General features: G+C 42.8%; 1 protein-coding gene and 1 pseudogene across 2 annotated transcripts; both read left to right on the top strand.

Annotated features, from left to right (window-relative positions):
• The first annotated feature begins 9,993 nt into the window (after positions 1–9,993).
• LOC149979365 (uncharacterized) lies at positions 9,994–11,531 on the top strand (annotated as a pseudogene).
• Positions 11,532–13,944: 2,413 nt separating this feature from the next.
• Positions 13,945–25,894, top strand: LOC110538130 (zinc finger protein 281). Of its 2 annotated transcripts, none has more exons than XM_021624741.3 (7): positions 13,945–14,127; positions 17,838–18,285; positions 20,790–20,885; positions 21,079–21,205; positions 21,644–21,727; positions 21,895–22,013; positions 22,287–25,894. In XM_021624741.3, exons 2-7 carry the CDS (start codon positions 17,887–17,889, stop codon positions 23,889–23,891), a joined length of 2,430 nt encoding a protein of 809 aa, XP_021480416.3. In that variant the 5' UTR covers positions 13,945–14,127; positions 17,838–17,886; the 3' UTR covers positions 23,892–25,894. The 2 variants fall into 2 exon arrangements, with proteins under 2 accessions (XP_021480416.3, XP_021480417.3); XM_021624742.3 differs by having other exon boundaries at positions 13,995–14,283.
• The last annotated feature ends 1,146 nt before the right edge of the window (positions 25,895–27,040 follow it).

The raw sequence follows: 27,040 nt of genomic DNA, 5'->3' as shown, positions 1-27,040 counted from the left end.
TTCAGCGTGAGACGCTACCTTTAACCCTCACTGTTTCTGGTAATCATAGTGAAACCATTTCTTTTTTAATTTTTCGTTCACCTTTTACACCTGTTGTTTTGGGCCATCCCTGGCTAGTTTGTCATAATCCTTCCATTAATTGGTCTAGTAATTCTATCCTCTCCTGGAACGTCTCTTGTCATGTGAAATGTTTAATGTCTGCTATCCCTCCTGTTTCCTCTGTCTCTTCTTCACAGGAGGAGCCTGGTGATTTGACAGGGGTGCCGGAGGAATATCACGATCTGCGCACGGTGTTCAGTCGGTCCAGGGCCACCTCTCTTCCTCCACACCGGTCGTATGATTGTAGTATTGATCTCCTTCCGGGAACCACCCCCCCCCGGGGTAGACTATACTCTCTGTCGGCTCCCGAACGTAAGGCTCTCGAAGATTATTTGTCTGTAGCTCTTGACGCCGGTACCATAGTCCCCTCATCCTCTCCCGCCGGAGCGGGGTTTTTTTTTGTGAAGAAGAAGGACGGGTCTCTGCGTAGATTATCGAGGGCTGAATGACATAACAGTGAAGAATCGTTATCCGCTTCCTCTTATGTCTTCAGCCTTCGAGATCCTGCAGGGAGCCAGGTTTTTCACTAAGTTGGACCTTCGTAACGCTTACCATCTCGTGCGCATCAGGGAGGGGGACGAGTGGAAGACGGCGTTTAACACTCCGTTAGGGCACTTTGAATACCGGGTTCTTCCTTTCGGCCTCGCTAACGCTCCAGCTGTCTTTCAGGCATTAGTCAATGATGTCCTGAGAGACATGCTGAACATCTTTGTTTTCGTTTACCTTGACGATATCCTGATTTTTTCACCGTCACTCCAGATTCATGTTCAGCACGTTCGACGTGTCCTCCAGCGCCTTTTAGAGAATTGTCTTTTTGTGAAGGCTGAGAAGTGCACTTTTCATGCCTCCTCCGTCACATTTCTCGGTTCTGTTATTTCCGCTGAAGGCATTAAGATGGATCCCGCTAAGGTCCAAGCTGTCATTGATTGGCCCGTCCCTAAGTCACGCGTCGAGCTGCAGCGCTTTCTCGGCTTCGCGAACTTCTATCGTCGTTTCATCCGTAATTTCGGTCAGGTGGCAGCTCCTCTCACAGCCCTTACTTCTGTCAAGACGTGCTTTAAGTGGTCCGTTTCCGCCCAGGGAGCTTTTGATCTCCTCAAGAATCGTTTTACATCCGCTCCTATCCTTGTTACACCTGACGTCTCTAGACAGTTCGTTGTCGAGGTTGACGCGTCAGAGGTGGGAGTGGGAGCCATCCTTTCTCAGCGCTCCCTCTCTGACGACAAGGTCCACCCATGCGCGTATTTTTCTCATCGCCTGTCGCCGTCGGAACGTAACTATGATGTGGGTAACCGCGAACTGCTCGCCATCCGGTTAGCCCTAGGCGAATGGCGACAGTGGTTGGAGGGGGCGACCGTTCCTTTTGTCGTTTGGACTGACCATAGGAACCTTGAGTACATCCGTTCTGCCAAACGACTTAATGCGCGTCAGGCGCGTTGGGCGCTGTTTTTCGCTCGTTTCGAGTTCGTGATTTCTTATCGTCCGGGCTCTAAGAACACCAAGCCTGATGCGTTGTCTCGTCTCTTCAGTTCTTCAGTAGCCTCCACTGACCCCGAGGGGATTCTCCCTGAGGGGCGTGTTGTCGGGTTGACTGTCTGGGGAATTGAGAGGCAGGTAAAGCAAGCACTCACTCAAACTCCGTCGCCGCGCGCTTGTCCTAGGAACCTTCTTTTCGTTCCCGTTCCTACTCGTCTGGCCGTTCTTCAGTGGGCTCACTCTGCCAAGTTAGCCGGCCACCCTGGCGTTCGGGGTACGCTTGCTTCCATTCGCCAGCGTTTCTGGTGGCCCACCCGGGAGCATGACACGCGTCGTTTCGTGGCTGCTTGTTCGGTCTGCGCGCAGACTAAGTCCGGTAACTCTCCTCCTGCCGGCCGTCTCAGGCCGCTTCCTATTCCCTCTCGACCGTGGTCTCACATCGCCTTAGATTTTGTCACCGGACTGCCTTCGTCAGCGGGGAAGACTGTTATTCTTACGGTTGTCGATAGGTTCTCTAAGGCGGCTCATTTCATTCCCCTTGCTAAGCTTCCTTCTGCTAAAGAGACGGCACAAATCATCATCGAGAATGTTTTCAGAATTCATGGCCTTCCGTCAGACGTCGTTTCGGACAGAGGTCCGCAATTCACGTCTCAATTTTGGAGGGAGTTTTGCCGTTTGATTGGGGCTTCCGTCAGTCTCTCTTCCGGCTTTCACCCCCAGTCTAACGGTCAAGCAGAACGGGCCAATCAGACTATTGGTCGCATCTTACGCAGTCTTTCTTTTCGCAACCCTGCGTCTTGGTCAGAACAGCTCCCCTGGGCAGAATACGCCCACAACTCGCTTCCTTCGTCTGCGACCGGGCTATCTCCTTTTCAGAGTAGCCTCGGGTACCAGCCTCCGTTGTTCTCATCTCAGTTCGCCGAGTCCAGCGTCCCCTCCGCTCAGGCTTTTGTCCAACGTTGCGAGCGCACCTGGAAGAGGGTCAGGTCTGCACTTTGCCGTTATAGGGCGCAGACTGTGAGAGCTGCTAATAAGCGTAGAACTAAGAGCCCTAGATATTGTCGCGGTCAGAGAGTTTGGCTCTCCACTCAGAACCTTCCCCTTAAGACGGCTTCTCGCAAGTTGACCCCGCGGTTCATTGGTCCATTCCGTATCTCTCAGGTCATTAATCCTGTTGCAGTGCGACTTCTTCTTCCGCGATATCTTCGTCGCGTCCACCCGGTCTTCCATGTCTCCTGTGTTAAGCCCGTTCTTCGCGCCCCCGCTCGTCTTCCCCCCCCCCCCCCCCATCCTTGTCGAGGGCGCACCTATCTACAGGGTCCGTAAAATCTTGGACATGCGTCCTCGGGGCCGTGGTCATCAGTACCTAGTTGACTGGGAGGGGTACGGTCCTGAGGAGAGGAGTTGGGTTCCCTCTCGGGACGTGCTGGACCGTGCGCTGATTGATGATTTCCTCCGTTGCCGCCAGGTTTCCTCCTCGAGTGCGCCAGGAGGCGCTCGGTGAGTGGGGGGGTACTGTCATGTACTGTCATGTTGTCTTGTCTCTGTCCTTTCCCTTCACCCTGTCTCCCTCTGCTGGTCGTGTTAGGTTACCTTTTCTCCCCCGCTTTCCCCCAGCTGTCCCTTGTCTCCTCTAACTACCCATTCACCCCGTTCCCCACCTGTTCCCTTTTTCCCTCTGATTAGGTCCCAATATCTCTCTCTGTTTCTGCTCCTGTCCTTGTCGGATTCTTGTTTGTTTGTGTCATTCATGCCTGAACCAGACTGTCGTCATGTTTGCTGTAACCTTGTCCTGTCCTGTCGGAATCTGCCGGTCCATCTGAGCCTACCTATGTTTGGTAATTAAAGAAGCTCTGTTTAAGTTGATTCGCTTTTGGGTCCTCATTCACGCACCGTAACAGTATGTATCTGTATAGAGTATATTTCTGTATGCTGTGAAATACAAGTGGACTACTGTAATATGAAGCCTGTAGGAAGTATACAGTATACTGCTTATATACAGTAACAGTGCACTGTACATTGGTGGACATACCTGTTCTCTCTTCGAAACGTTTGAACAATTGAGGACACAGTTGATCTCCCAATATTCGGCTGGACCCTTCGACCCGCCTCAGCCATTGTAAGGCCATGATTGACAACATGGTCTACAACAGTGGCCCTTATGTCATCAGATATGCGCCTATGTCCTCTTCTGCCTCTTCCTCTGTTTTGCCTTCCACCACGCAGCCTTGCTCCTCTTCTTCCTCCTTTTGGCTGTTGACCCTGTTCGTTTCCTGGTCCATCCATTATTGGAAAATTGCAACTCTGTGTTGTGGTCTGTCTATATATGCTTGCCAATTGATTCTTCATGAGATATACCTTTGAGCAATTTAGACAACTGGTTGATTGTTGGTGTAACTAACACTTTACATTCCTTCATGAGTGAGGGTCAATTTCACCTGCACGATTCATCAATTCACGTTTTTGTACAAAAGGTCCAATAGAAATGTGTAAAACTATGCTTGACAGTTTATGACAAATAGTTCAACAATTTTGCATGTAATGGCTTATGCAAGGACCTAATGCCTAGATGTTTTGAGGGGTAAGACTATTCAACAGAGAACCATCTACTATATTTTGATCAACATTACATGAGCAATTGATAATGTGGAAAAAAAGCTGACACTTGTACATTATCAATTGCAATTTGTTCAAAGGAATAAGACATTGCTTTAATGATGTGCACAAGTGACTAGATGATTTGGAGTTTGTACAAGTAGTATCAAGAATTTCACTTTTGATCTAAGAAATGCACCAAAGCGACTGGGAAAAACTGTAACAAGGCACACCTGTTTATTGAAATGCATTCCAGGTGACTACCTCGCGAAGCTGGTTGAGAGAATGCCAAGAGTGTGCAAATCTGTCATCAAGGCAAAGGGTGGCTACTTTGAAGATTTTCAAATATAAAACACTTGCTTGGTTACTACATGATTCCATGTGTGCTATTTCATAGTTTCGATGTCTTCACTAAGAAAATGGCACAAATAAAGAAAAACCCTTGAATGAGTCGGTGTGTCCAAACGTTTGGCTGGTACTGTATGTTGAAATAAGAGTATTGAGTCATTGCCAAATATACTGTATCAGCAACTGGCTGTTTCAGCAACTGCCAGTTTAAAATTAACAAGTTGAACCTTATTATATTCAATGTTTATTGCTTTCCTCTGGAAAAGAATATTGCAAGACTGACTGGTTTAATTTTCCCTCTGGCTCTAAATTTTAGTGAGGGAGATATCATATAAAGAAATTATATGGATTCTTTGCAGGTTTTCATTGATAGGCCTGTTGAAAACTGTATTAAAAGCATCCATCAGAAATTATACGGCAGATTAATATAATGCGAAGTATTGCTTCCAGCGGCTCCCACAGTGTGTGTGTGTGTGTGTGTGTTTGTGTTTAGTGTGTGTGTGTCATGAATATTGAACTGAACTGAACCAGTCTTTATAGCCCCCTATGTCATTTTGAATATTGTATAGCTAGCTACCTGTGTGTTTATGCTGGAGACCTTGTAGTGGATACAGCACAATCCCCTCTTTCCACTGTCAGCCGAGATATAAAGTTTGCGCTTCAGGGGAGTCATCTGAATTTAACCCTGTACTGGGCTGTAGAAATGACAAAAAGTGCATAGGGGGTCAAATGTGCCAAAAATAATGTGACAAAACATTAAATATTTTCTTATCTTTCAGATATAGGACAGACACTTCAAAACCTTGTGGCTTATTATTTATTTTTTTGACTTTCTATTTTGCCTTCTATGAATGTGTTATTCAATGTGTTTATATGGGGTACAGCAATAAAGGCAGATATTCAATGTTTCATCAAATCATTTTTTTAAATATATATTTGTTTATACCTACAGGGGTCCTAAAATTCCAAATCAAATGCCTGAATTATCAATTTTATGACCATCTTAAAACAATTCCATATGTTAGCTTAGTAGATAATGCGATCTAAGGGCTTAGAGTAGATCTACAGGGGCACTTTGCCAACTGAGTTTTTTTTACTATAGCTAATCTTAACCACTGCTCCTTTTTACTGATAACTACTAGGACATAAAACCCAAACACAAGCCCACCATGAGCCAAAGAAGCCAGGGTCAATGTGCAGACATAGCGAGACAGGGGGGGGGGGGGGGGGGTATCCTCCGTGTACAATGTAAAACACCAAATAAGGCATAAATTAGGCCGATACCCTCTAATTATCGAAATCCAGAAAAGAGACGTTAAATTCTACAAATTCTACAACCACCTGAAAAGAAGTCATTCCCAAACCTTCCATATCAAAGCCATCACCTACAGAGAGATGCACCTGGGGAAGAGTCCCCTAAGTGTGTCCTGGGGCTCTGTTCACAAACACAAACAGACCCACACAGAGCCCCAGGACAGCAACACAATTAGATCCAATCAAATCATGAGAAAACAAAAAGATAATTACTTGACACATTGGAAAGAATTTACAAAAAAACAGATCAGACTAGAATGCTATTTAGCCCTAAACAGAGAGTACACAGTGGCAGAATACCTGACCACTGTGACTGACCCAAAATTAAGGAACCCGTTGACTATGTACAGACTCAGTGAGCATAGCCTTGCTATTGAGAAAGGCCGCCGAAGGCAGACCTGGCTCTCAAGGGAAGACAGGCTATGTGCAGACTTCCCACAAAATTAGGTGGACATTAGGTGGACTTCCTAACCTCCTGCCAAATGTATGACCATATTAGAGACACATATATCGCTCAGATTACACAGACTCACAAAGAATTCAAAAACAAATCCAATTTTGATAAACTCCCATATCTATTGTGTGAAATTCCACTGTGTGCCATCATAGCAAGATTAAAAGGCAACCGGTGAAGAACAAACACCATTGTAAATACAACCTATATTTATGTTTATGTATATCCCTTTTTGTACTTGAACTATTTGCACATCATTACAACGCTGTATATAGACATAATATAACATTTGAAACATTTTAAACAACTTTTGTAAGTGTAATGTTTACTGTTCATGTTTTAATTAATTTAATTAATTAATTAATTTCACTTTTGTTTATTATCTATTTTACTTGCTTTGGCAATGTAAACAAATGTTTCTCAAGCCGATTAAGCCCCTTAAATTGAATTGAATTGAATTGAATTGAGAGAGAGAGAGAGAGAGAGAGAGAGAGAGAGAGAGAGAGAGGGAGAGAGAGAGAGAGAGAGAGAGAGAGAGAGAGAGAGGGGGAGAGAGAGAGAGAGAGAGAGAGAGAGAGAGAGAGAGAGAGAGCTGTGAACGAGGTGTGAGACAAGGCAAGAAGGGCCTTCAATGCCATCAAAAGGAACATAAAATTCGACATACCAATTAGGATCTGGCTAAAAAAAACTTGAATCGGTTTCAGAACCCATTGCCCTTTATGGTTGTGAGGTCTGGGGTCCGCTCACCAACCAAGAATTCACAAAATGGGACAAACACCAAATTGAGACTGCATGCAGAATTCTGCAAAAATATTCTCAGTGTACAAATGTAAAACACCAAACAATGAATGGGTTCTATAACTGATTCAAGTATTTTTTTGACCAGATCCTAATTGGTATGTCGAATTTTATGTTCCTTTTTATGGCATAAATTGAAATTGAATTGAGAGAGAGAGAGAGTTGTAAAAACATTAGCCAGAAGTAGTCAGCCAGAGAGCAGGAGACAGTCCACCGGGCTGCCAGCCAAGATCTTTTGTCTGGAGGGAGAGAGGCTAGAATCAATACAATCTAATTAGACCCAATCAAGTAGAACAAAATGCACAAACACAGAGATGGAATTAGTGGAAGCATTTGGGATATTTGAAATGGTGTATATGCGTCCCAGTAACATAGTCTCATCAGGGATTTAGTGGTAAAATGTTAGGTGGGTGATACTTCAATGCATTTTTCTGCGAAGGTTGGGTAAACTGCATTTACATGTGGTTATCCTCCACTAGATCACTGCTCTTAATCCCAATATAATATTAGATTGTAGAAGCAGAACTACCGCAGTACCACAGCAATGTAGACACACAACTAAGATGGCTAATGATGAAATACTTGAACAAACAGATTTTTTTTTTATCGTCATGGCAATCATACTTTCTGAAATATCAAGACAAAAATATCAAAGCCTTTCAAAATGTCTTAACAGCCATGTTGAGATTTCCTATCCTGTTGTTTGACTGGCAGGGGCTTTCCTCAATGAGGGGCTTAGTTTTGCAAATCAAGGCCAGCCACTCAGCCTGGCCTGTCAATCATCCCTTTCTCCTTGGCTTCCAATAATAGACAAAGAATGTAATGTGATATTCAGCAATTCTATTTTGTGCAGATCGTCTCTCGTGTTGGGTGGATCTGGGGGGGAGGAGAGACAAAGGAACAGAGGAAGGGAGACTGAGGAAAGACATAGTAATGTAATGCACTGAATTATAGATGAGTAAAGAGAATTGATAGCCATCTATGAGCAGTTTGTCACGTGACCCAGCAAGTTGCCTTAAATACCAGATGAGGTAATGATGTCTGAGTCCCAAAGTGGCACCCTATTCCATATTTAGTGCACTAGTGCTCTGGTCAGAAGTGATATACTATTAAGGGAATAGGGTGTCATTTGGGACTTAGATGTTGTGAGATTTGTTTTCTTGCTGTTTCAGTAGAACATGTAGTGGGGTAATAGTTATCATATGATATTATATATATATATATATATATACACCTCACAAGTGACCTGTGATAAAACTATGCCATTTGTATGTTAACAAAGTCTATTAAACTGAATATCTGACTCCATAATAGTGAATTTAGCAATGTGCAAGAGACTATTGATAGAGTTACAGTAATAGAAAGGTCAAGAAAGGTCTGAGAATGGAATTCTAAGGGCAAATATATTTAATATCATTGTAAAATGAACGATACATTATACAATGCATAAAGCTTAAGTTACAAATCATTAACAACCATTACAAGGCATTATTCTAGGCAAGATCTGAGCGGGGGAGAGAGAGAGAGAAATCGTAGCTTGAAAGGCCATGCCCCCAAGTGTCCCTGGGGAGGAAAGAGAGAAGTGTATCTCACCAGCGACAGGTCAGGAAAAAAGAAAAAGAGACATCGAATCCAAGACCCCTTTATAACATCTGAGTTGTTTGGATTCACAATCTGAGTTGTTGACCAATAGTATTACTGTAAAGTTAACCTCCAATCAGCTATTAGACCTAGAGAATGTAAAGACAACTGAACCTCTGCTTCATAGACCTGTGACAGAATGGGGGATGTCAAGAGCAACACAAAGAGGGCTGAATTCCTAAGACAACACAAAGGAAATCCTTGAATACAGTGTAAATAGTCACTTGGGGGAGCTAGGCCACCCTAAAGACATGTTCATCATTGATAGTCAAGGACAGCTTGCAGGTCGAGACTAGCTCTCTCCTCAGTCTCCTCTGCACAGAGAGAGGATTGGTTTACCTGGGGGTGCAGTGGTGGTGAAGCCTCTGACGCCTTTCTGTCCCATCCGCAACCTTAACTTAACCGCTGGGCTGGAAGGAGACAGTGATGGAAAGCTGATCTTTATCTGCACTCAAACTGACAATACAATGACAAAATACCTGCAACTGCACTGTTAGAAAAGATGGTGGTATCCAGAACCTGAAAGGGTTCTTCACCTGTCCCCACAGGAGAACCCTTTGAAGAACCCTTTTTGGTTCCAGGTATAACCCTCAGTGGTGGAAAAAGTACCCAATTGTCGTACTTGAGTAAAAGTAAAGATACGTCAATAGAAAATGACTCAAGTAAAAGGTACCCAGCCAAATACTACTTGAGTAAAATTCTAAAAGTATTTGGTTTCAAATATACTTAAGTATCAAAAGTAAAAGTATAAATAATTAGAAATTCCTTATATTACAGTTTTTTTCAATTGCTAACATGCATTGGTCAAAACTGAAGTCACATTGTCAAAACTCTTCCCACAGTCAGCGAAACAGAAGTGTATGTGGACCAAACTGTGAATCATTGTTCATTGCTTTCACACAGAATGCATTCAATGACCACATTCTCCGAAATCCATTAACTCTTTTCTCATTCATACTCCACTACCTGCAAAACCATATATTTGCAGCACATTTACAAATGCTACACACTTTTACCAAAACTATTCAAAACACATTTCATACAGAATGATGGCAAATGTTGTGCATTTCTGCAGTAGCCAGATGGAAATTTAGAATATTTAATCATTCCAAACACAGCGGATTGCAATTTCAGTTTAAAGCCTACCCAAGTATCCATCTTTCAGTCTCGTTACCAAACAGACAAAAGAGAATGGCTTCGGAATGATTTAGTTAAGAAACATGGATGAAGGAAGACAGGTTGATGGGGAAAGAAGAGTGGCAGGGAGAGGGAGAATGCATGGAGGACAAAGGAGAGGAAGACCAAGAGAGGTGGTCTCTGATGAGATAAGGGCCACAATTATTGACCATGTTGTAAACCATGGTGTCTCTTTGAGAGAGGCCGGTTTAAGGGTACAACCAAATCTGCAGCATTCAACAGTTGCATCAATAGTACAACATGTCCGGCAAAACAACAGGTGAGATCTGCATCCTTCAATGATAATTGAACTGCATATTACAGTACAATACAGTATGTTCACATTTTTACATGTACTGACATTTTGAAATATATCGATTGTTTTGTGTTTTTCAGTAGGATCCAAAGGTTGCCTCCCACAGGAGGGAGAGGCAGAATATTATCAGATGCGCAGGAAATTGCCATTGTTGACATGGTAATTGGCAACAATGCAATAAAACCGCTGGAAATTCAGTGCAGAGTGCTGGCAGACAATATCACTTTTAGGAATGTGAATACGGTCAGCACAACGACAATTTCCAGAGTCCTAGAGAAACATAAAATAAGGATTAAGCAGTTGTACACTGTACCCTTTGAGGGAAACGGTGAACGTGTGAAAGAACTCCCGTATCAATATGTCCGGGTAAGATGTCTGTTCAATAACCAAACAGGGTACATACACAGCTATGTATAATGTAAAGTACTGCAAAACTGTGGATTTACTCTATTTTAGAGAGCAATGAAGATGGAAGCCAGGTAAACTGCACATACATTCATCTTTGTGGATGAAGCTGGAACCTGGCAAAAACACGCCGCAGGGGAAGAAATGTAATTGGGCAGAGAGCATCCGTGGATGTCCCAGGCCACAGAGGAGCGAACATCACAATGTGTGCAGCACTGTCCAATGATGGTTTGCTGTTAGACAAACTACTCATTGGGTCTTACAATACAGAGAGGCTCATTTATTTTCCGGATGACCTGCATAATCGACTTGTGCCAGCGGAGGAGAGAAGGGAGGAAACTCCCCTACCTCCGTTGTTGTGTGGGATAATGTGGCATTCCACCACTCTGCTGCAGTCACAGACTGGTTTGCTGCAGTCACAGGCTGGTTTCCCACACATCCCAGGATGTCCATACTATTCCTGCCTCCATACTCCCCCTTCCTAAACCCCATAGAGGAGTTTGTCTCTGCGTGGAGGTGGAAGGTTTATGACCACCATTCACATGACCAGATGTCCTTATTGGATGCCATGAATGTGGGGTGTGGAGACACTTCTCCTGAAGACTGGCAGGGTGTGGAGACACTTCTCCTGAAGACTGGCAGGGTGTGGAGACACTTCTCCTGAAGACTGCCTGGGTGTGGAGACACTTCTCCTGAAGACTGCCAGGGTGTGGAGACACTTCTCCTGAAGACTGGCAGGGTGTGGAGACACTTCTCCTGAAGACTGCCAGGGTGTGGAGACACTTCTCCTGAAGACTGCCAGGGTTGGATTAGACATTCCAGGAGATACTTTCCAAGACGCATTGCCAGAGAAGACATAAGATGTGATGTTGATGAGAACTTGTGGCCAAATGCAGGAGGGAGAACTAGAACCGTCACAGTACTGTACAGTATGAATGATTATACTATACATGTTGTTGATGGAGTTTTTTGTAATTATTATTGCAGCCCTGAATTTCAGGATTTTTATTTTATTTCATAGTAAATTACTATATGCAAAGATATAGAAAAAATAAAGGCTATTGAAGCAAAGTGCTGCATTACTGATTCATTATTGTCACATATACTTTAGTACAGTCAATAAAGTGAAAAGGTGCTATTCTTTGTCACATCTGCTTCCAACTCACACTCTCATACATGTAGATACTCTGAATGCAGATCACTTTCCAGTCCACTTTCCAACTCACACTCTCACACATAGATCTCCTGAACGCAGCTCACTCTCCAGATCCCAATCACCCGGATTCTGATCACCTGTTCACACACCTGTTTATCATTATCACACACTATTTAGTTCAGTTCTTTGCACCCAATCTTTGTAAGATATTGTTTGTTTTTTGACACACTTCTCTTCGGAGCGCTGGTTTTCTCGGGTAGGATAGTTTTTGCCTGACTCACTAATGACGCCTATTCCCTGTCTGTACCTTAGTCTATTAGATTTCCTGTTATTCACCTATTCCCTGATCTCCTGGATGACATTACTAGCCTTTTCCCTGCCTGTACTGTTGCCTTTTGGACCCCTGTGTATGACCTGCTGCCTGCCCCTGGACCCAGCTACCTGCCTCCTCCTGTGGTCCTTTACATCAAACACCTGCTGCGCCCTGCGCTTGAAACCAGCTCTTTGTCACCCTCGTGTTCATTACATTCTTATTCTTTAATGAAATACTGATTTATGTGAAAAATCATTCAAACTATAAAGAGGAAAGTAAATTTATAAAAAATAAATAAAATTAAAAGTACAATATAAATATATAAAAAACGTAAAGTACATTTACCTCAAACTTCATAAGTAGTAGTTTAAAGTATTTTTTACTTAAGTACTTTACACCACTGATAACCTTTTTTGAGTTCCATAGAACCAATTCCACAGAGGGTTCTACCTGGAGCCAAAAAGGGTTCCCATATTGGGACATCCGAAGGACCCTTTTGGAACCCTTTTTTCCAAGAGTGTGTGAGGGTGTTGGTCCCAGAGTGTGTCTTACAGTGTGTGGTAGAAACATATGGTAGTACTGTTAAAGAGATGTCTTGCTCTGCATACGGATGATAAAAATCAACCAAACGCCCACATTGATCACCTCAGTCTCCTGTACATCTTCAAGCAGTGGCCCTGATGAACTTTCTGTTTAATGGAGGGCAAAGTTTCATGTATGCCCATAAATGTACATTCTCACCATCTAATCTCTGATCATCCCATAGATCGCTGCACAACAGCCATATGCACCCCAGCCTAGCATTGTGCCACACTGCTGAATTTGATTAGAGAAGTCTTAATAATGCGTATTTAAACGCTTCGAGATGACAAGTGATTTGAAATATACAGCTGCTATTAGCAATATGGGTTGTTATCAGGAATATGTTAAGAAGACAGGGGGAGGGCAGTGTGGCACACATCAAAAGGCAACCCACTGACCCTCTGCATTAACTCATACGTCTCCATTTCAATGACGCTCTCCACTGAATTAATTGGGTTGTTAACGCAGGCAATTAGGAGTGCAGCTGAGACCAGAGGAAAAGGGGGATAGAGTCTTATGAGTGGTGGTTAGATATATACACATTCATTCACACAGCCAGTAGATCTATGGGGCTCTTATTCAGAGATGCCGCTTCACTTCAGAGAATGTCTCTAATGATTGTTCCTCCCTTGGCTAGTTTGAAGTTTGTTGTTATTAAGCTGTTCTTGTTCCCTCTCTCTTTTATTTTATTTTCAGGACCACTACTTGTTCTTAGTAAGGGTCACTCTGTTCACAGGAGACCAGACCACTGTGACTAATTAGTCAAAGCTATTTCAGGAATGTATTTATTTTGTGCTAAATATGCCACAATATCCATGCAGCACAGTATCATTGAATAGCAGAGCTCTATCAATGTAGACTTTTGAGAGATGATGTGTCCTATTTCTTCAGTAATTGGGACCCAGGGGGACAGTCACAGTTTTGAAACGTGTATGCAATGAGGGAGGTGAAATATCCTCAAGGCTGGAACTTAGTTTTAAGAAACCATTATGCACACTGTCAATTGTTTATTTTATTTGTTTAACTAGGTCTCAATAAATAACTCATTCGATATTGTGGATGCATAGCCTACCCTAAATGTGGAATGTTTTATTCAGGTAGTCAAAAGGCATTAGGCCTATCAGTTATGCTAACACACATAAAATGAATGAAATCCAAATTACACTTATATGTCTGTCGAATTTGGCGTACGTAGGCAACAGTGTTGTTCAAAATGATAATGCATGTCCCCGCACTGCGTGTTTGTTCCCGGCCCACTGCTCTCCTGTCCCAGATCAAAGCGTCCGTCTGTGACTCTTCGCAGGACCCGTCCGCTATACCCATAATTCCCCGCGCTGAGACAAAATGAAGGAATACAGCCTCTGCGGGAGAACAATGTTTGGGCTCTAAAGATTGAAACGGACGACCAAAGGTGAAATATACCAGCCGAAAGAGCTATTGGTGGTCATGCACTGGTAAGATAAAAGGAAAAATATATTTTGGGCGAGTTTAAATATGCGAAACTCCGGCAAGAGTGTGGGACAGACAACAAAGCGCAACGCTAGATAGCATACCGTTGCTGGAGCCGAGCATCAATTGTTCGCTTGAGTTGCATGGGCCATTTGTTATGGGTACGTCGCACACTATGCTCAGTTATGGTTTCTTTCAGTCCTCACCTAATGCCTATTAGAGGTTCAACTTGTTTATATCAACCGTATCAACTGTTTTAATTAGTTAGACAAGTATTATGTATTTCATAACCGAAAAATGAAAATGAAGCGCTCGAAATATGTTGACGGATGACAACACATCGTGTTGTGTGAAATCGCGTGCATACGCCTTCTCGCAAGTTTGTCAATCAAAATTATTTTAGAATGAATTCCATAATTTAGAATTGATTTAGGACTACGTCAGGCAAGAACGTCAGATCCTCACATGTTTGGTGTAATGTTAAATTCAGTGTATGGTCTAATTTATTTTACCGAGTATAACTGTTATACTGATAGCCATATTGGCTAATAATTGCATGATCCTGCATCACAAAGGGCCTGGCAGGCTGGTTAGCCAAATGGCTAATTGTTTGGTGGCTAGCCAGACGTTAGCAGTAGCTAGCTATCGGTATTTCTAGCTCCAGTGAATGACACTAGATGAACAAATCACAGCTTGGCGCTGGGAACCGATTTGTCGCGTACTTCATTATTTTTTTAACACTGAATACATTTTAATTTTCAACAAACGCTTACTTACATTACATACCATTTTGCTGTAGCATGTTACATATGCATTTGTTAGCTAGCTGTTAGCTTTATTTGGTATCAGCGTGCTAGCAAGTTGCATCCAATGCAATTGCAATAGAGCTAGGCTAGCTAGCTATGCCGGTGGAGACAATGAAGTTCAGAGACACGAGTAAGTTATTCGTGATAAATCTGAAACTATTCAAGTGAACTGTGTTTTGTGAATGAAAACCCACTATTGAAAAGCCATTCAACTGAATACAATAAATTGGCTAGGTAATGGTCGTGTGGGCAATGTTACAATTATGAAATTGCTGCTTGAAATATTTGTTTATAGCTATTATAACCCCGAGTTAGGCTATATCAGCATCTGATGTTTTCCTCAAGGTGATGTACTGGTTTTTGGATGCTGTTCCTCTCATTCCAAAAACTCCATTTTGATTTGCCTTTTGGAATCCTCTCATTCCTCGTGGCATTGTAAAATAGCACAGCAGCAGAGACATGACTAACCTCAGTCATCTCAAATTTCACGGTATGAAGGTAGCTAGCTAGCTCAGTAAAGTGTTAATTTGAAACAGTATGAGAGTTGTATCTTTTGAGATCAGCCTAATCTTACTGTAGCTATACACAAGTATATTACAGAGCCAACGTTTTGCATTATACCCATGGTATCAGTTTTATTTTGCTTCATGATAGAGTATTTTGGTGGCTAGTACTGGCTACTCTTGCTTGGTTCGTTAACTTTAAAGCCCTTGTTTGATGGGTTTCCTATGATGACAACCCATAGTCACCGAATAAAATTCAGAAAATGACCTTCCCACTACCTGTAGAACCTAACTGGGCTCTCACCTCTTTTTACTTAATTAGCCTAGTCCTCAAATAGGATGACAGATTAACACGCAGCTTCAGGTTCATTCCACTCTCTCATAGGATGTCAGGGTTGAACATATTATAGGCTATACCTTTTACCCAGGTTAATTTAGCTGCGTCTGAGATTGACTGAAGACTTTCTAAAAGTAGCCTTCTACTTCACCATGTTTTTAGGATACCATAATTCACCAAAATCAGACTCCAGACCGTGGCTGTTTTGTTGTTGACCCACACAACCTCATTATTAATCCGGCTAAGCACTTGATGGGGAGATCAGAGCTGGGCATGAAACTGATTCGTCAGGGACAGCCCATTGTAACAATGCTGCTCTTTCAGTCACTGTGTCTGGGCTAGAGATAGAGCGATTATGATTTTTCAACGCCGATACCGATTATTGGAGGATCAAAATAAGCCAATACGATTAATGGGCCTATATATGTGTGTATTAATGACAATTACAACAAATCTTTATGAACACTTATTTTAACTTAATATAATGCATCAATAAAATCAACTTGGTCTCAAATAAATAATGAAACATGTTTGGTTAAAATAAAGCAAAAACAAAGTGTTGGAGAAGGTAAAAGTGCAGTATTTGCCACGTAAAAAAGCTACCGTTTAAGTTCCTTGCTAAGAACATGAGAACATCTGAAAGTTGGTGGTTCCTTTTAACATGAGTCTTCAATATTCCTAGGTAAGAAGATTTTTAAGTTGTAGTCATTATAGGAATTTATAGGACTATTTCTCTCTACCATTTGTATTTCATATACCTTTGACTATTGGATGTTGTTATAGGCACTATAGTATTGCCAGCCTAATCTCGGGAGTTGATAGGCTTGAAGTCATAAACAGCGCAATGCTTGAAGCAAAGCGAAGAGCTGCTGGCAAATGCAGGAAAGTGCTGTTTGAATGAATGCTTACGAGCCTGCTGCTGCCTACTACCGCTCAGTCAGACTGATATATTAAATCATAGACTTAATTATAATATAATAACACACAGAAATACGAGCCTTAGGTCATTAATATGGTCAAATCCGGAAACTATCATTGCAAAAAACAAAATGTTTATTCTTTCAGTGAAATTCGGAACCGTTCCGTATTTTATCTAACGGGTGGCATTCCTAAGTCTAAATATTCCTGTTACATTGCACAACCTTCAATGTCATGATTATGTACAATTCTGGCAAATTAATTACGGTCTTTGTTAGCAAAAATGGTCTTCACACAGTTCGCAACGAGCCAGGCAGGCCAAACTGCTGCATACACCCTGACTCTGCTTGCACAGAACGCAAGGGAAGTGACACAATTTCCCAAGTTAAAATAAATTAATGTTAGCAGGCAATATTAACTAAATATGCAGGTTTAAAAATATATACTTGTGTATTGATTTTAAGAAAAGCATTGCTGTTTATGGTTAGGTACACATTGGTGCAACGACAGTGCTATTTTTGCGAATGCGCTTGTTAAATCATCACCCGTTTGGCAAAGTAGGCTGTGATTCGATGATAAATTAACAGGCACCGCATCGATTATATGTAACACAGGGGAAGCTAGATAAACAAGTAATATCATCAACCATGTGTAGTTAAGTAGTGATTTGTTAAGATTAATTGTTTTTTACAAGATAAATTTAATGCTAGCTAGCAACTTACCTTGGATCTTTGCTGCACTCGCGTAACAGGTAGTCAGCCTGTCACGCAGTCTCCTCATGGAGTGCAATATAATCGGTGTCCAAAAAGGCAGATTTATGAAAACTTGAAATCGGCCCTAATTAATTGGTCGACTGCTAGTCTGGACAGTTCATTTAGTTCAGGCGAGTTTGTGTCAGCAGCACATGTAAACAAAAATAAACCATCATAGACCACTGATGGAAAATTCACCCAGTTAATGTTTCCTTTCCACTCATCCAGGAGTGCTGCGCTGTGACTTCACCCTGCTCACCTCTCAGCATACATTGCATAAACACAGTTATCTGGGGAGATACACATTTTTAGAGCAGAAGACACATTTCCGTTCGCTGTAACATATTGACAATAAAGTTTGATTGCATTGTACTTCAGCTCCTGCTCTTTCTTCCCCAGGATGGTTGGCTCCCTGTAGTTGAATCTGCCCATCACCACCAAGTTCATCATGAGCATCATTCAAGACAAACTAGGTAATGACTTCCTGCGCTCCAATGGGAGCATGGACTCCAACTTCTCCCCTGGCATGATCATGTTCAGTCACCTGCCCCCTGTGACCAGCTTCACCCGGCTGGCTGCCCAGTCTGTTATGCAGGACCTGCCAGGCCCCCACGAGATGATCCTGAAGAAGGAGCGGGACTCTCCAGACTGCAGCATGGGAGCCCTGGGGGGGTATGGAGGGGTGGGGGACTACGTCCATGCCATGGACATCAAGCAGGAGAAGATAACAGAACATGACTACCGTCTGCCGCTGTACCCTGGAGGCCCGGGGAAGAGCACAGAGCTCCTGGAGGTGTCCATGGGCAACCACCAGAACTTGCTGGTGCATGACCTTAGCCAAGGCAACGTAAGGCCTTCTGACACATTGATACTTTTAGGGCTGGTTTCCCATACACACATTAAGCTTAGTTGTTGACTAAAAAGCATTCTCAATAGAGATTCTCCATTGAAAGAGCTTTTTAGTCCAGAACTTAATCTGTGTCTGGGAATCCAGACTGTAATGTTGTTCTTTAGACCAGAGAATTCAAGGCAAGGCAACTTTTTCCAGTCATTTGTGTCTACATTCAACTTTTTGGTATTACACATTTTCAGACATTTAAATATGCAAATTGGGCAATATATCATTAAATATCAAGCAAATCCATTTTTCTGGACACTGGATGAAGTTAGCCTCAATATTTTGATTTCATTTTAAGACACTCCAGGACTGGACTTGTCCAGAGCAGATTGTGGGTAAATACTTTTTTTCATCTTCCTATCTGTGAAGACATAGATGTATGTAAAACGCATTTTTGGCAAATTTCTTCCCAACAAGATTGCACCTAGATTAAGAAATGGACAAGATATCAACAATTTCCTCTGGGCAAGTCTGGTGACTATCTAATCATAACAATACAGCATTTGGTGAAAGCAGACGCTTCTGAAGCTGAGGAAAAATAGTTGGTGTGTGGGAAGAGTCCAATTTTTGGTAAATTGCAGTTAAAGAAAAGTACAGTGAAATTAGGCTTTCAGATGCTTATTTAGAACCAATCACCGTCTCTTCAATGTAAGTTACTATATAGTCCAGTTTGTAACATTCTCTATGAAATGGGCTTTTAAATTGTGTAATTCAATCTAGTGAGCTTTGAAATGAGTGGTTCAAATTAATAAAAATGTTGATGACTAGTTTGAGAAACAAAAGAAAATATATATTTTCATTTTGAAAATTTTGGCTTTTTTATATAGACTTTTGGAAAATACTAATGTTAATGGACTAAAATATCAACAAATATCAAATTGATAGGTAAATGCCTTAACCCACACCAAATCTTCCTCTTTTGTTATGTTAAAAAATAAGTATGATTTTTTTTTTTTATCATGGGTAAACAAGGCAAATGTTCTCTATTGAAATGTCTAATTCACAGCAGCACTACAATTGGTAAAATAAAAATGTTACTCCGGAGGTTTGGTTGATCAGATGTCCACCTGCCTTTCGGGGAGCGGGGCTTGTAAAATAGCCGCAGAGGGAGGATTTAGTAATGGTGACCTAAATCTAAGACATCAAATGCAAAATATGTCCCTCTCAAAATGATTTGGATTGGGCCTCTTGTGTGAATGGAAACGTCTTGGCAAGGACACGGTCGTCTTGTTTGAGCTTGCACTCACACATTGTCTTCTACACACACACGCTCTCTCGCTCTCTGCCTAACAATAGCCAGGCTCCAGAGTTTACTAGGCAGCACTTGCATGCTCATTGAAAAGCTAGACGTATCATTTCTTGCACTAAATATGGTTTAAAAGTTTATCCAAGGACATTTTAGAGAATATATTACATGAACTATGACATTATTTGTGTATTTTTATTTAGCTGTTATTACTACTGAGGAGAATGGAAGACAGACATTTTTCTCCCCTCAAAAAGGCGATTCCCTACTAAAGTTATAAGTAGTTTCATTTGGAGAGCAGTCAGAGCACCCCCAAATGGTGCTATTCATTTCAGGATAATGGCATGCTTGTGAGCTTACAGCCATTTTGAGCCCACTGGGCCTGCGCTCTTTTGGTTGAGGAAATGAGACAGGTTTGTTTTGGCTAGCCTTACCCCTGATCTAATACAATGATTGGTTGATATTTGAGAGTGCCCTTGTCTTTCTCACATGTACAAATCCACACTCAGGCTGTGTCTGAAATTATACCCTATTCCCTATATAGTGCAATATAGGCCTCTGGTCAAAAGTAGTGCACTATATATGAAATAGGATGCCATTTCAGACAGCCATTCTCTTAGTATCCATATGGTGTTGGGAAGTGTAATTGAAATGGCAGTGTGGGTGGGGGGGATCAATGTCCCTATGAATCCGTGTCCCTCCCCTTTCCCAAACCACAGACCCCTTTGTTTGAAGATTGCTCTTCATAGTGAGTGAACAACATGCTGAATATTAATGAGTCTGTATTTAGACTTGAGCCGCTAGGTAATAAGCATAGGTCTTTTCTATGGGATACTAAGTGTGTGTCTCAAATGACACCCTATTCCCTTATATAGGCCATCTTGGTACGCATCCTAAATGAAGAGCAGCTCTCCATTTTGAATGACGGCTTAACTGTGTCTGGAGAGATGCACAGAGGGAGCCATAAATATGTGGTTTATTACTCTACCTTCTGGCACCTCCCCAAGGCAGCCCTCTGCAATGGCTCAAATGAGCTTTCACTAAATGCTGCATGAGTCCGTTTGTGTTTTTTGTTTTGTGTACATGTGCAATATGTAGGCTATGTGAATGTGTGACTGAACTTGGCCCTTCCTATTCTCTCAAGTGCTCATTTTAAAAGAAAATTCTGTCTTTCTCACTCTGCGTCTCCCTTTTGTCATCCTCCCAGCTGCCGAGTCGGTTAGGAAAGGAGTCCTCAGGAAAGAGAGGTCGAAGGTCAAATGGTGAGGAGGGCAAGCCCCGGAGGAAACGTGGAGAGCCTAAGGTGTGTTATGCATCCTAAGTTATCTTGATTTAGATATGATTCAATCACTGAAATTTGGTCTTCATTTTTCAATAGTGGATCTATTACATCTGAGTATTTTTTTTCCCAGAACTTAGTTTCTATCTTCAACGATCATACATTGAATGAGTTAAATTGAATTTGGTGGTTGAATTGGCCTCCTTTTGTCCAACAGCAATCAATGATGCTGGATTCAGATGGAGGCAGCCTGTGGCCCAACGGGAAGCTCCACATCTGTGAGCACTGCGGCGCATCCTTCAGGAGCTCCTACCACCTGCGCAGACATGTCCTCATCCACACAGGTACCCAGGCCTCTACTGACTGATCAACTATGTGCATTTTTTAAAATGTATTTTTATTTGTATAAAAATTAACATTTTTAATTTTAAAATAAGTGCTCTCTTGAGGAACAACAGTATTTGTGTTGAATTGAATAGATCGACAAGATGTTTGTTATGGGAGGTCCTCATTCACACAGGTACCTAGGCCACTGATCAAAATGTCTGTTCATTTCTAGCATTCTGTGTGGTTTTGGTTAGTTTTTCACTAGATTATGAAAGCTAAAAGAACCCCAGAAATGTTTGGAATATATCTTGTGTGTTTGAAAAACTAGGTTGTTCACAAAGTCACTGTAGGAAACTTTGAAATGAAACCAGTGCAGTATTAGTTTTGAATGGAGTAGGCAGACACAGAGGATTTAACTTAGTAACCATAACTGTGTGGCTGTGGTGTTGCCTTAGGTGAGAGGCCGTTCAGGTGCAGCCAGTGTAACATGAGTTTCATCCAGAAATACCTACTACAGCGGCACGAGAAGATCCACAGCGGTGAGTGGAATGTCAAATCCCACACACACGTCAAGCACACTAACAACATGTGAGAGACAAACAATCAATTACCTTTGTGCGCCAATAGTTTTGCTCATTGTGTCATCCAGCTATGTTTTGTAGGTGGTTATTTTTCTTTAGATTTTCTGTGATATTTCCCCTGACAGGAGAGAAGCCCTTTTGCTGTGACCAGTGTAACATGCGCTTCATTCAGAAATACCACATGGAGAGACACAAGAGGACCCACAGTGGAGAAAAGCCATACAGATGTGAGACCTGCCAACAGGTAGTGACCTCCACATGGAAAATCTACTGAAATAGGATGATGTGTGTTGGGAGGGGGGTGGTTATGATGAATGTCTGCTTTTGACCTGTGGAAGCAGCAGCAATTTTGAATGGCCTAGACAAATGTCCCCTCAGGGACAATGCATCTTAATATGCCCACTTCCATTATGGCATGACCTGACAAGTTATATTTCTCGGAATGAAAATGTCTTCGTGTCTATCCCATTCTGCTGTTTACAATCTGTACCCTACTTGTGGTCTCTCTGCCCTGCAGTTTTTTTCCAGGACAGACCGATTACTCAAGCACAAGCGAACCTGTGGAGAAGCCATAAAGAAGGATCTGGAGCCCGGGATGTTGGACCTGGGCTGTGAGGACATTGGGCAGGGCAGCTATGGAATCACTCAGGGAAATGCTGGGGCCTCGGGCCGGAAGAGGGGCAAGTCCAAAAACTCTGGTGAGGGAGGAGAGCGCAAGAGGAAGAAAGCGGCAGGGCCAGCTGAAGCAGGAGGGCTGGGCGGAGCACACATCCACGGGGCGCTGTCGGGAGGCTACAGTCTCCATGACTACAGCGTGGAGAATCACACTGTGTCCTCGTCCACTCCGCCAGGGCCCAGTATGCACCACGAGCATCATGGCCGAGCCCCTAAGATGGCCTTTAAGAAGGCCAACCGCAAGGCCCTGGACCAGGGGGGCTTGGGGCAGGCCAAGCAGGGCACTATGGAGCAGGGTGGGGCTGTGGGGATGGTCGGGATGGGCATCATGCAGGGCTCTGATGCCAAATCGGGTCCCACCACCAGTAACTATGACGACGCCATGCAGTTCCTCAAGAAGAGGCGCTACCTTAACGCGGCCAGCAGTGCAGCATCAGGGGCCGGGGTGGTAGGGGGCAGCACCAACGATTATGAGGTCAACGTTGGTCACCTGTCGTCCCAGCAGTCGGTTATCCAGGGGGTGGTATCAGGCGTGATGGACGGCGACTCGCCCCTCAGTCTGCTAGACTCCTCCCCCACGGGCGTGGACAAGCACGACAGGTCGGGGATCCCTGACGAGGTGCTGCAGAGCCTGCTGGAGCACTACACCCAGAAACCAGACGGCTCGCACCACGACGTGCACTTTGACCTTAGTGACCAGCACGTGGCGCTGCACCCTGTCTCAGCAGACGGCTCTGACCTGAGCCACGATGCAGACTCCCCCAGCCCGTCTGGAGACAAGACAGTCATTATGCACGAGTACTCCCGCTTCCTGCTGCAGGCCCTGGAGCGCACCAGCCACAACACAGGCTTCCCCCTGGGCCCCGGGCCTCCAGCTACAGGGCCCTTCACCAGCTCCCACCAACGCAACCCGCTATTTTCAGACAAGCACATATACACTACGTCCCCTCTGGAGTGTGGTTTCGGCCAGCCTGTGGCCTCTCCCACCCTGCCCTCCTCCGTGCCAAAGTCCCACTTTGCGATGCTGTCGGGCTCCTCTCCGCAGCACGGCTTCCACCTAAACAGCCTGGAGCCTGCCACCCACCAGCAGCTTACCCCTTCTCAGGAGCTCACTGACCAGATGGAGAAGCAACACTCCTCCTCTTCCCCCTCCTCCTATCAGATCAGCCCGTCTGACCTGGGCAGCCAGAAGGACTCGCAGAACCTGGCTTCTCTGGACCCCTCCAAGGGCTCCTACACGATTGAGAACTTTGCCCAGGCCTTTGGATCCCAGTTCAAGTCGGCCGGCCGCAGCGCCTTGTCGTACGGCGCTGACTCTAGCGGGGAGGTGGACCACAGGATAAGGACACCAGTCTCCGAATTCTCAGGGTATACTAGTTTGTTAGCCGACGTCAATGAGGCAGTAAGTACAGGTTCCAAAACCCCAACAAGCCAAAGCTACAGATAAGGGCCTGGGAGGGGACAGCATTCTGTTGGAGGTTCATGTTTTGTCCAGTATTTTTTTTTGTGCGCCTATTTTATTATTTTTATTAAGTGAAGTTTTAATTATTATTATTACCCTGCCGCTATGTTTGTGCCCCACCCCTCTCCCCAGGACTGGTCTTCAAGGCCTATTCAAATGCAATTTTTTAAGATCTATTTTTTTTAGTAAATATCTATGTATTTAGTCCGTTTTCTTCATCTTTTTGGTGTCATTTTTGGTCTGCTCGTTAATCTTTAGAATGAAAAACATTTTTTTTTTTTTTTTTTTTAAAGCAAACAGAGTAGCAAATGAACTTTTCTCCCATGAGCTTAAGGGTTTTAGCAATCAACTTTACAATTGTAGCTAGCATAATAATGGGAATAACAATGATGGGGGCAGGGAATAGCCCAGAACTGAAATAGCAAAAAAAGAAATAATGATATTGTCTGTTACAAGGATAAAAGTATTACTCAGGAAAAAAGTGTAAACGGAGGAAATTGTGTAGTGCAGTGAGCACTCATTTTACAGGTGTACATTTGCAACTACAAAGAGGATGCTTTGTGTGGTTATTTCTTGTGTTTTATACCTTGGTTGATGAGTGCAACAAATAATGGAGGCTGCTGCCAGCTCACTTACACTGAGAACACTTTCCACTTAGCTATATAGAGATTATGGTACTTTCTTGTCAATGTGAAACTCATGTTTTCTTTCAATAAGGGCCATATATATTTATAACAATATATATACATGTATAATAACAGCTATAATCATTCTGGGGAACTGCCAGGTGAGGTAGAGGAAGTGAGAGGGGTCTGGGTTTGGGGGTAAGTTGTTTTCCTCTTTAGTTTTAGGAGGACATAGTGACACTATTCTTTGGCCAATAGAGGTTGCTGTTGGACAGCTGTGGAATTGCCTTCCTCATCTTTCTCTTCCTCTTCAATTATTTACTTTCCTTAAAAGAATCCGATTAGCACTTTGAGCCATTTATTTCATTGAATAAACTAAACTACCCCATAAGATCATGGAAGACATTTGAAACAAACTGACTTGCTTTCTAAAGATTTGTATTGATCGGGTTGGGGTTACCACCGTATGCAGATGTGGGGTTGAAAGCATCTTGAGCAATGGGTGGTTAGGGGGGGGGGGGGCTTTGGTTGGGATGGCATGGTCTCGTGTGTGGGGGGGGTTTGAGCCTGGAGTTTTTTTATTAGCATTATCTCCTGGATGTTATCACGTGTAGGTCATGGGGAGGGAGGGATTGTTTTCTGGAAATGTATTAAGGTAAATTGGGAATAAACGTGTAAAGTAATTCACCACTCTGTTTAGCATCTTGCTTTACTATTTAAAGTTAAGTGTATTGGTGGCTGAATATGTCTTCCCCTGTTACTGAGAGAGCCTGGAAACATGTAAGGAAATGATCATGTGACTAAATCCAACCCATATACCTATAACAAACCCAAAGCATTAGACATTTCTGGTGTGCTGGCACTACCACAACGGTATTTTATGCGGAATGGGGTGCCTAGTCCTGCAAAATGTTGTCTACAGATAAATTGTGTGCGTCCCAAATGGCACCCTATAAAGTGCACTACTTTTGACCAGGGCCCATAGAAGAATAGGGTGCCATTGTGGACGTACACATTGTCTAAATGTAATGTACATTTCTCTGCCTGTGTCTAATGCATCCTTTTATGTGATTTCTTGCAGTCCTTCAATGAATCTAATTTATTTGATGTACTTTTTGTAAATCAAACTATTGCATTTTCTTCCATAGCCACGACTGGCCTTTTGTGCTAGAAATGTTATCACCCTTTTATTTATCATTTTCTTTCCTGATGCCCCTTTTTTTTGTCTTACAGAATCATGAAACATTGCTTAATGACTGCAATGTTGCAATATCATAGGGAACAATGACTGACCACTACAACCATGCTCTGTTTTTATTGGACAGGAGGCTGAGGGGTGAACAATAAAGACATTGACCTTTTCTATACCTCGTTATCACTGTAAACACACAAGCAGGGACAAAAGGTTGGCTGTATGGAGCAGAGATGCTGTCTGTTGTATGTGGCTATTTTTAAACCTTGTCCGATAAATGTCAGTAACACCTGTTAAGCAGGGTATGTTATTGCTTTAGGGTTCTGTAAATGCCTAATCATGCCAACCAGTGCAGTCTACAGTTCAACTCTGTCTCCAAGGTAACATTTGTTACTTCCTATATTGAATGCCTATTGTTTACAAAACACTACATCTAAATCTTTCCCCCAATATTATTCAAATATTTTTTTGTTGTCTGCACACTAAATTTGTAGCTCACGTTATCCTCCGTCTTATTTTGTTCCAGATTCTTGCAATGCTTTGCAGGGCTGTACCTGTCCAATGAATTTATAATTGATTAGGGGAAAAAATAAATGATGTTATTGAGATATTTTGTTGACTTTGGTGTGACACTTTAGACAAGTGGTTTGTTCTAATGGTGTTTTACACTTAATAGGTTGTCCATGAGGTGTTGACTTAAGGCAATAGTTGTCTTTATCATTAGGGCCTACTGTACTTAGTCCCAGTCATGGGACAGAAAGAAACCTATGTGGTGTGGGTCAGAGATGCATTTTGTGTGGTAGTGGTGCGCGGGTCAGCTGTTTGTTCACCTGCTCGCAATTGCTAATAACCCATCTGCAACTGCAGACTGATTAAAGGTCAAATCTGATGCCCCGACTCTCGCAAATATAGAACATTAATTGTAGGCTAGTCAGACGGTGGAACAATGTTTTTGATAGGGGGTGCAGGATTTTTGTTGCGTAGTGTAGATGTTTCTGCTTATTTCTGACATTTTGGTAGACTATTTAAAAATCTTGGGACTATAACGTTCTATCTGCATTTTTGTTAAGAGCTGACGGCCTTGTTCTGTTCAATGGTCTCTACCTATATAGTACTCAATACCCCAATTCATATTAAGTTCAAAAGAATACAAGAGAATTGCTGATGCCATTCAAACCGATGAGGCGTTGGAACTTTAAAGCCAATTCTCAGAATCCGTCTGTTTGAATATAGCTTGGGAAATAAAAGGATCTATCGATTTCTTAGTCAACTGTCTATAATTAGATACATACAGCTTCTCATTATACAGTGACTGT

The sequence above is a fragment of the Oncorhynchus mykiss genome, chromosome 12 (assembly GCF_057628025.1).
Source record: "Oncorhynchus mykiss isolate SJ-2025 chromosome 12, ASM5762802v1, whole genome shotgun sequence".
NCBI lineage: Eukaryota > Metazoa > Chordata > Actinopteri > Salmoniformes > Salmonidae > Oncorhynchus > Oncorhynchus mykiss.
This window is presented reverse-complemented; position numbering and strand designations above follow the sequence as displayed.

Bases quoted from the DNA above. Each gene is read 5' to 3' on its own strand.
- LOC110538130 (XM_021624741.3), top strand. From the start codon at position 17,887: ATGAGCATCATTCAAGACAAACTAGGTAATGACTTCCTGCGCTCCAAT. The intron at 21,206-21,643 runs GTACCCAGGCCT...GTGTTGCCTTAG, and splicing joins ACATGTCCTCATCCACACAG to GTGAGAGGCCGTTCAGGTGC. The intron at 21,728-21,894 runs GTGAGTGGAATG...TTCCCCTGACAG, and splicing joins GCACGAGAAGATCCACAGCG to GAGAGAAGCCCTTTTGCTGT.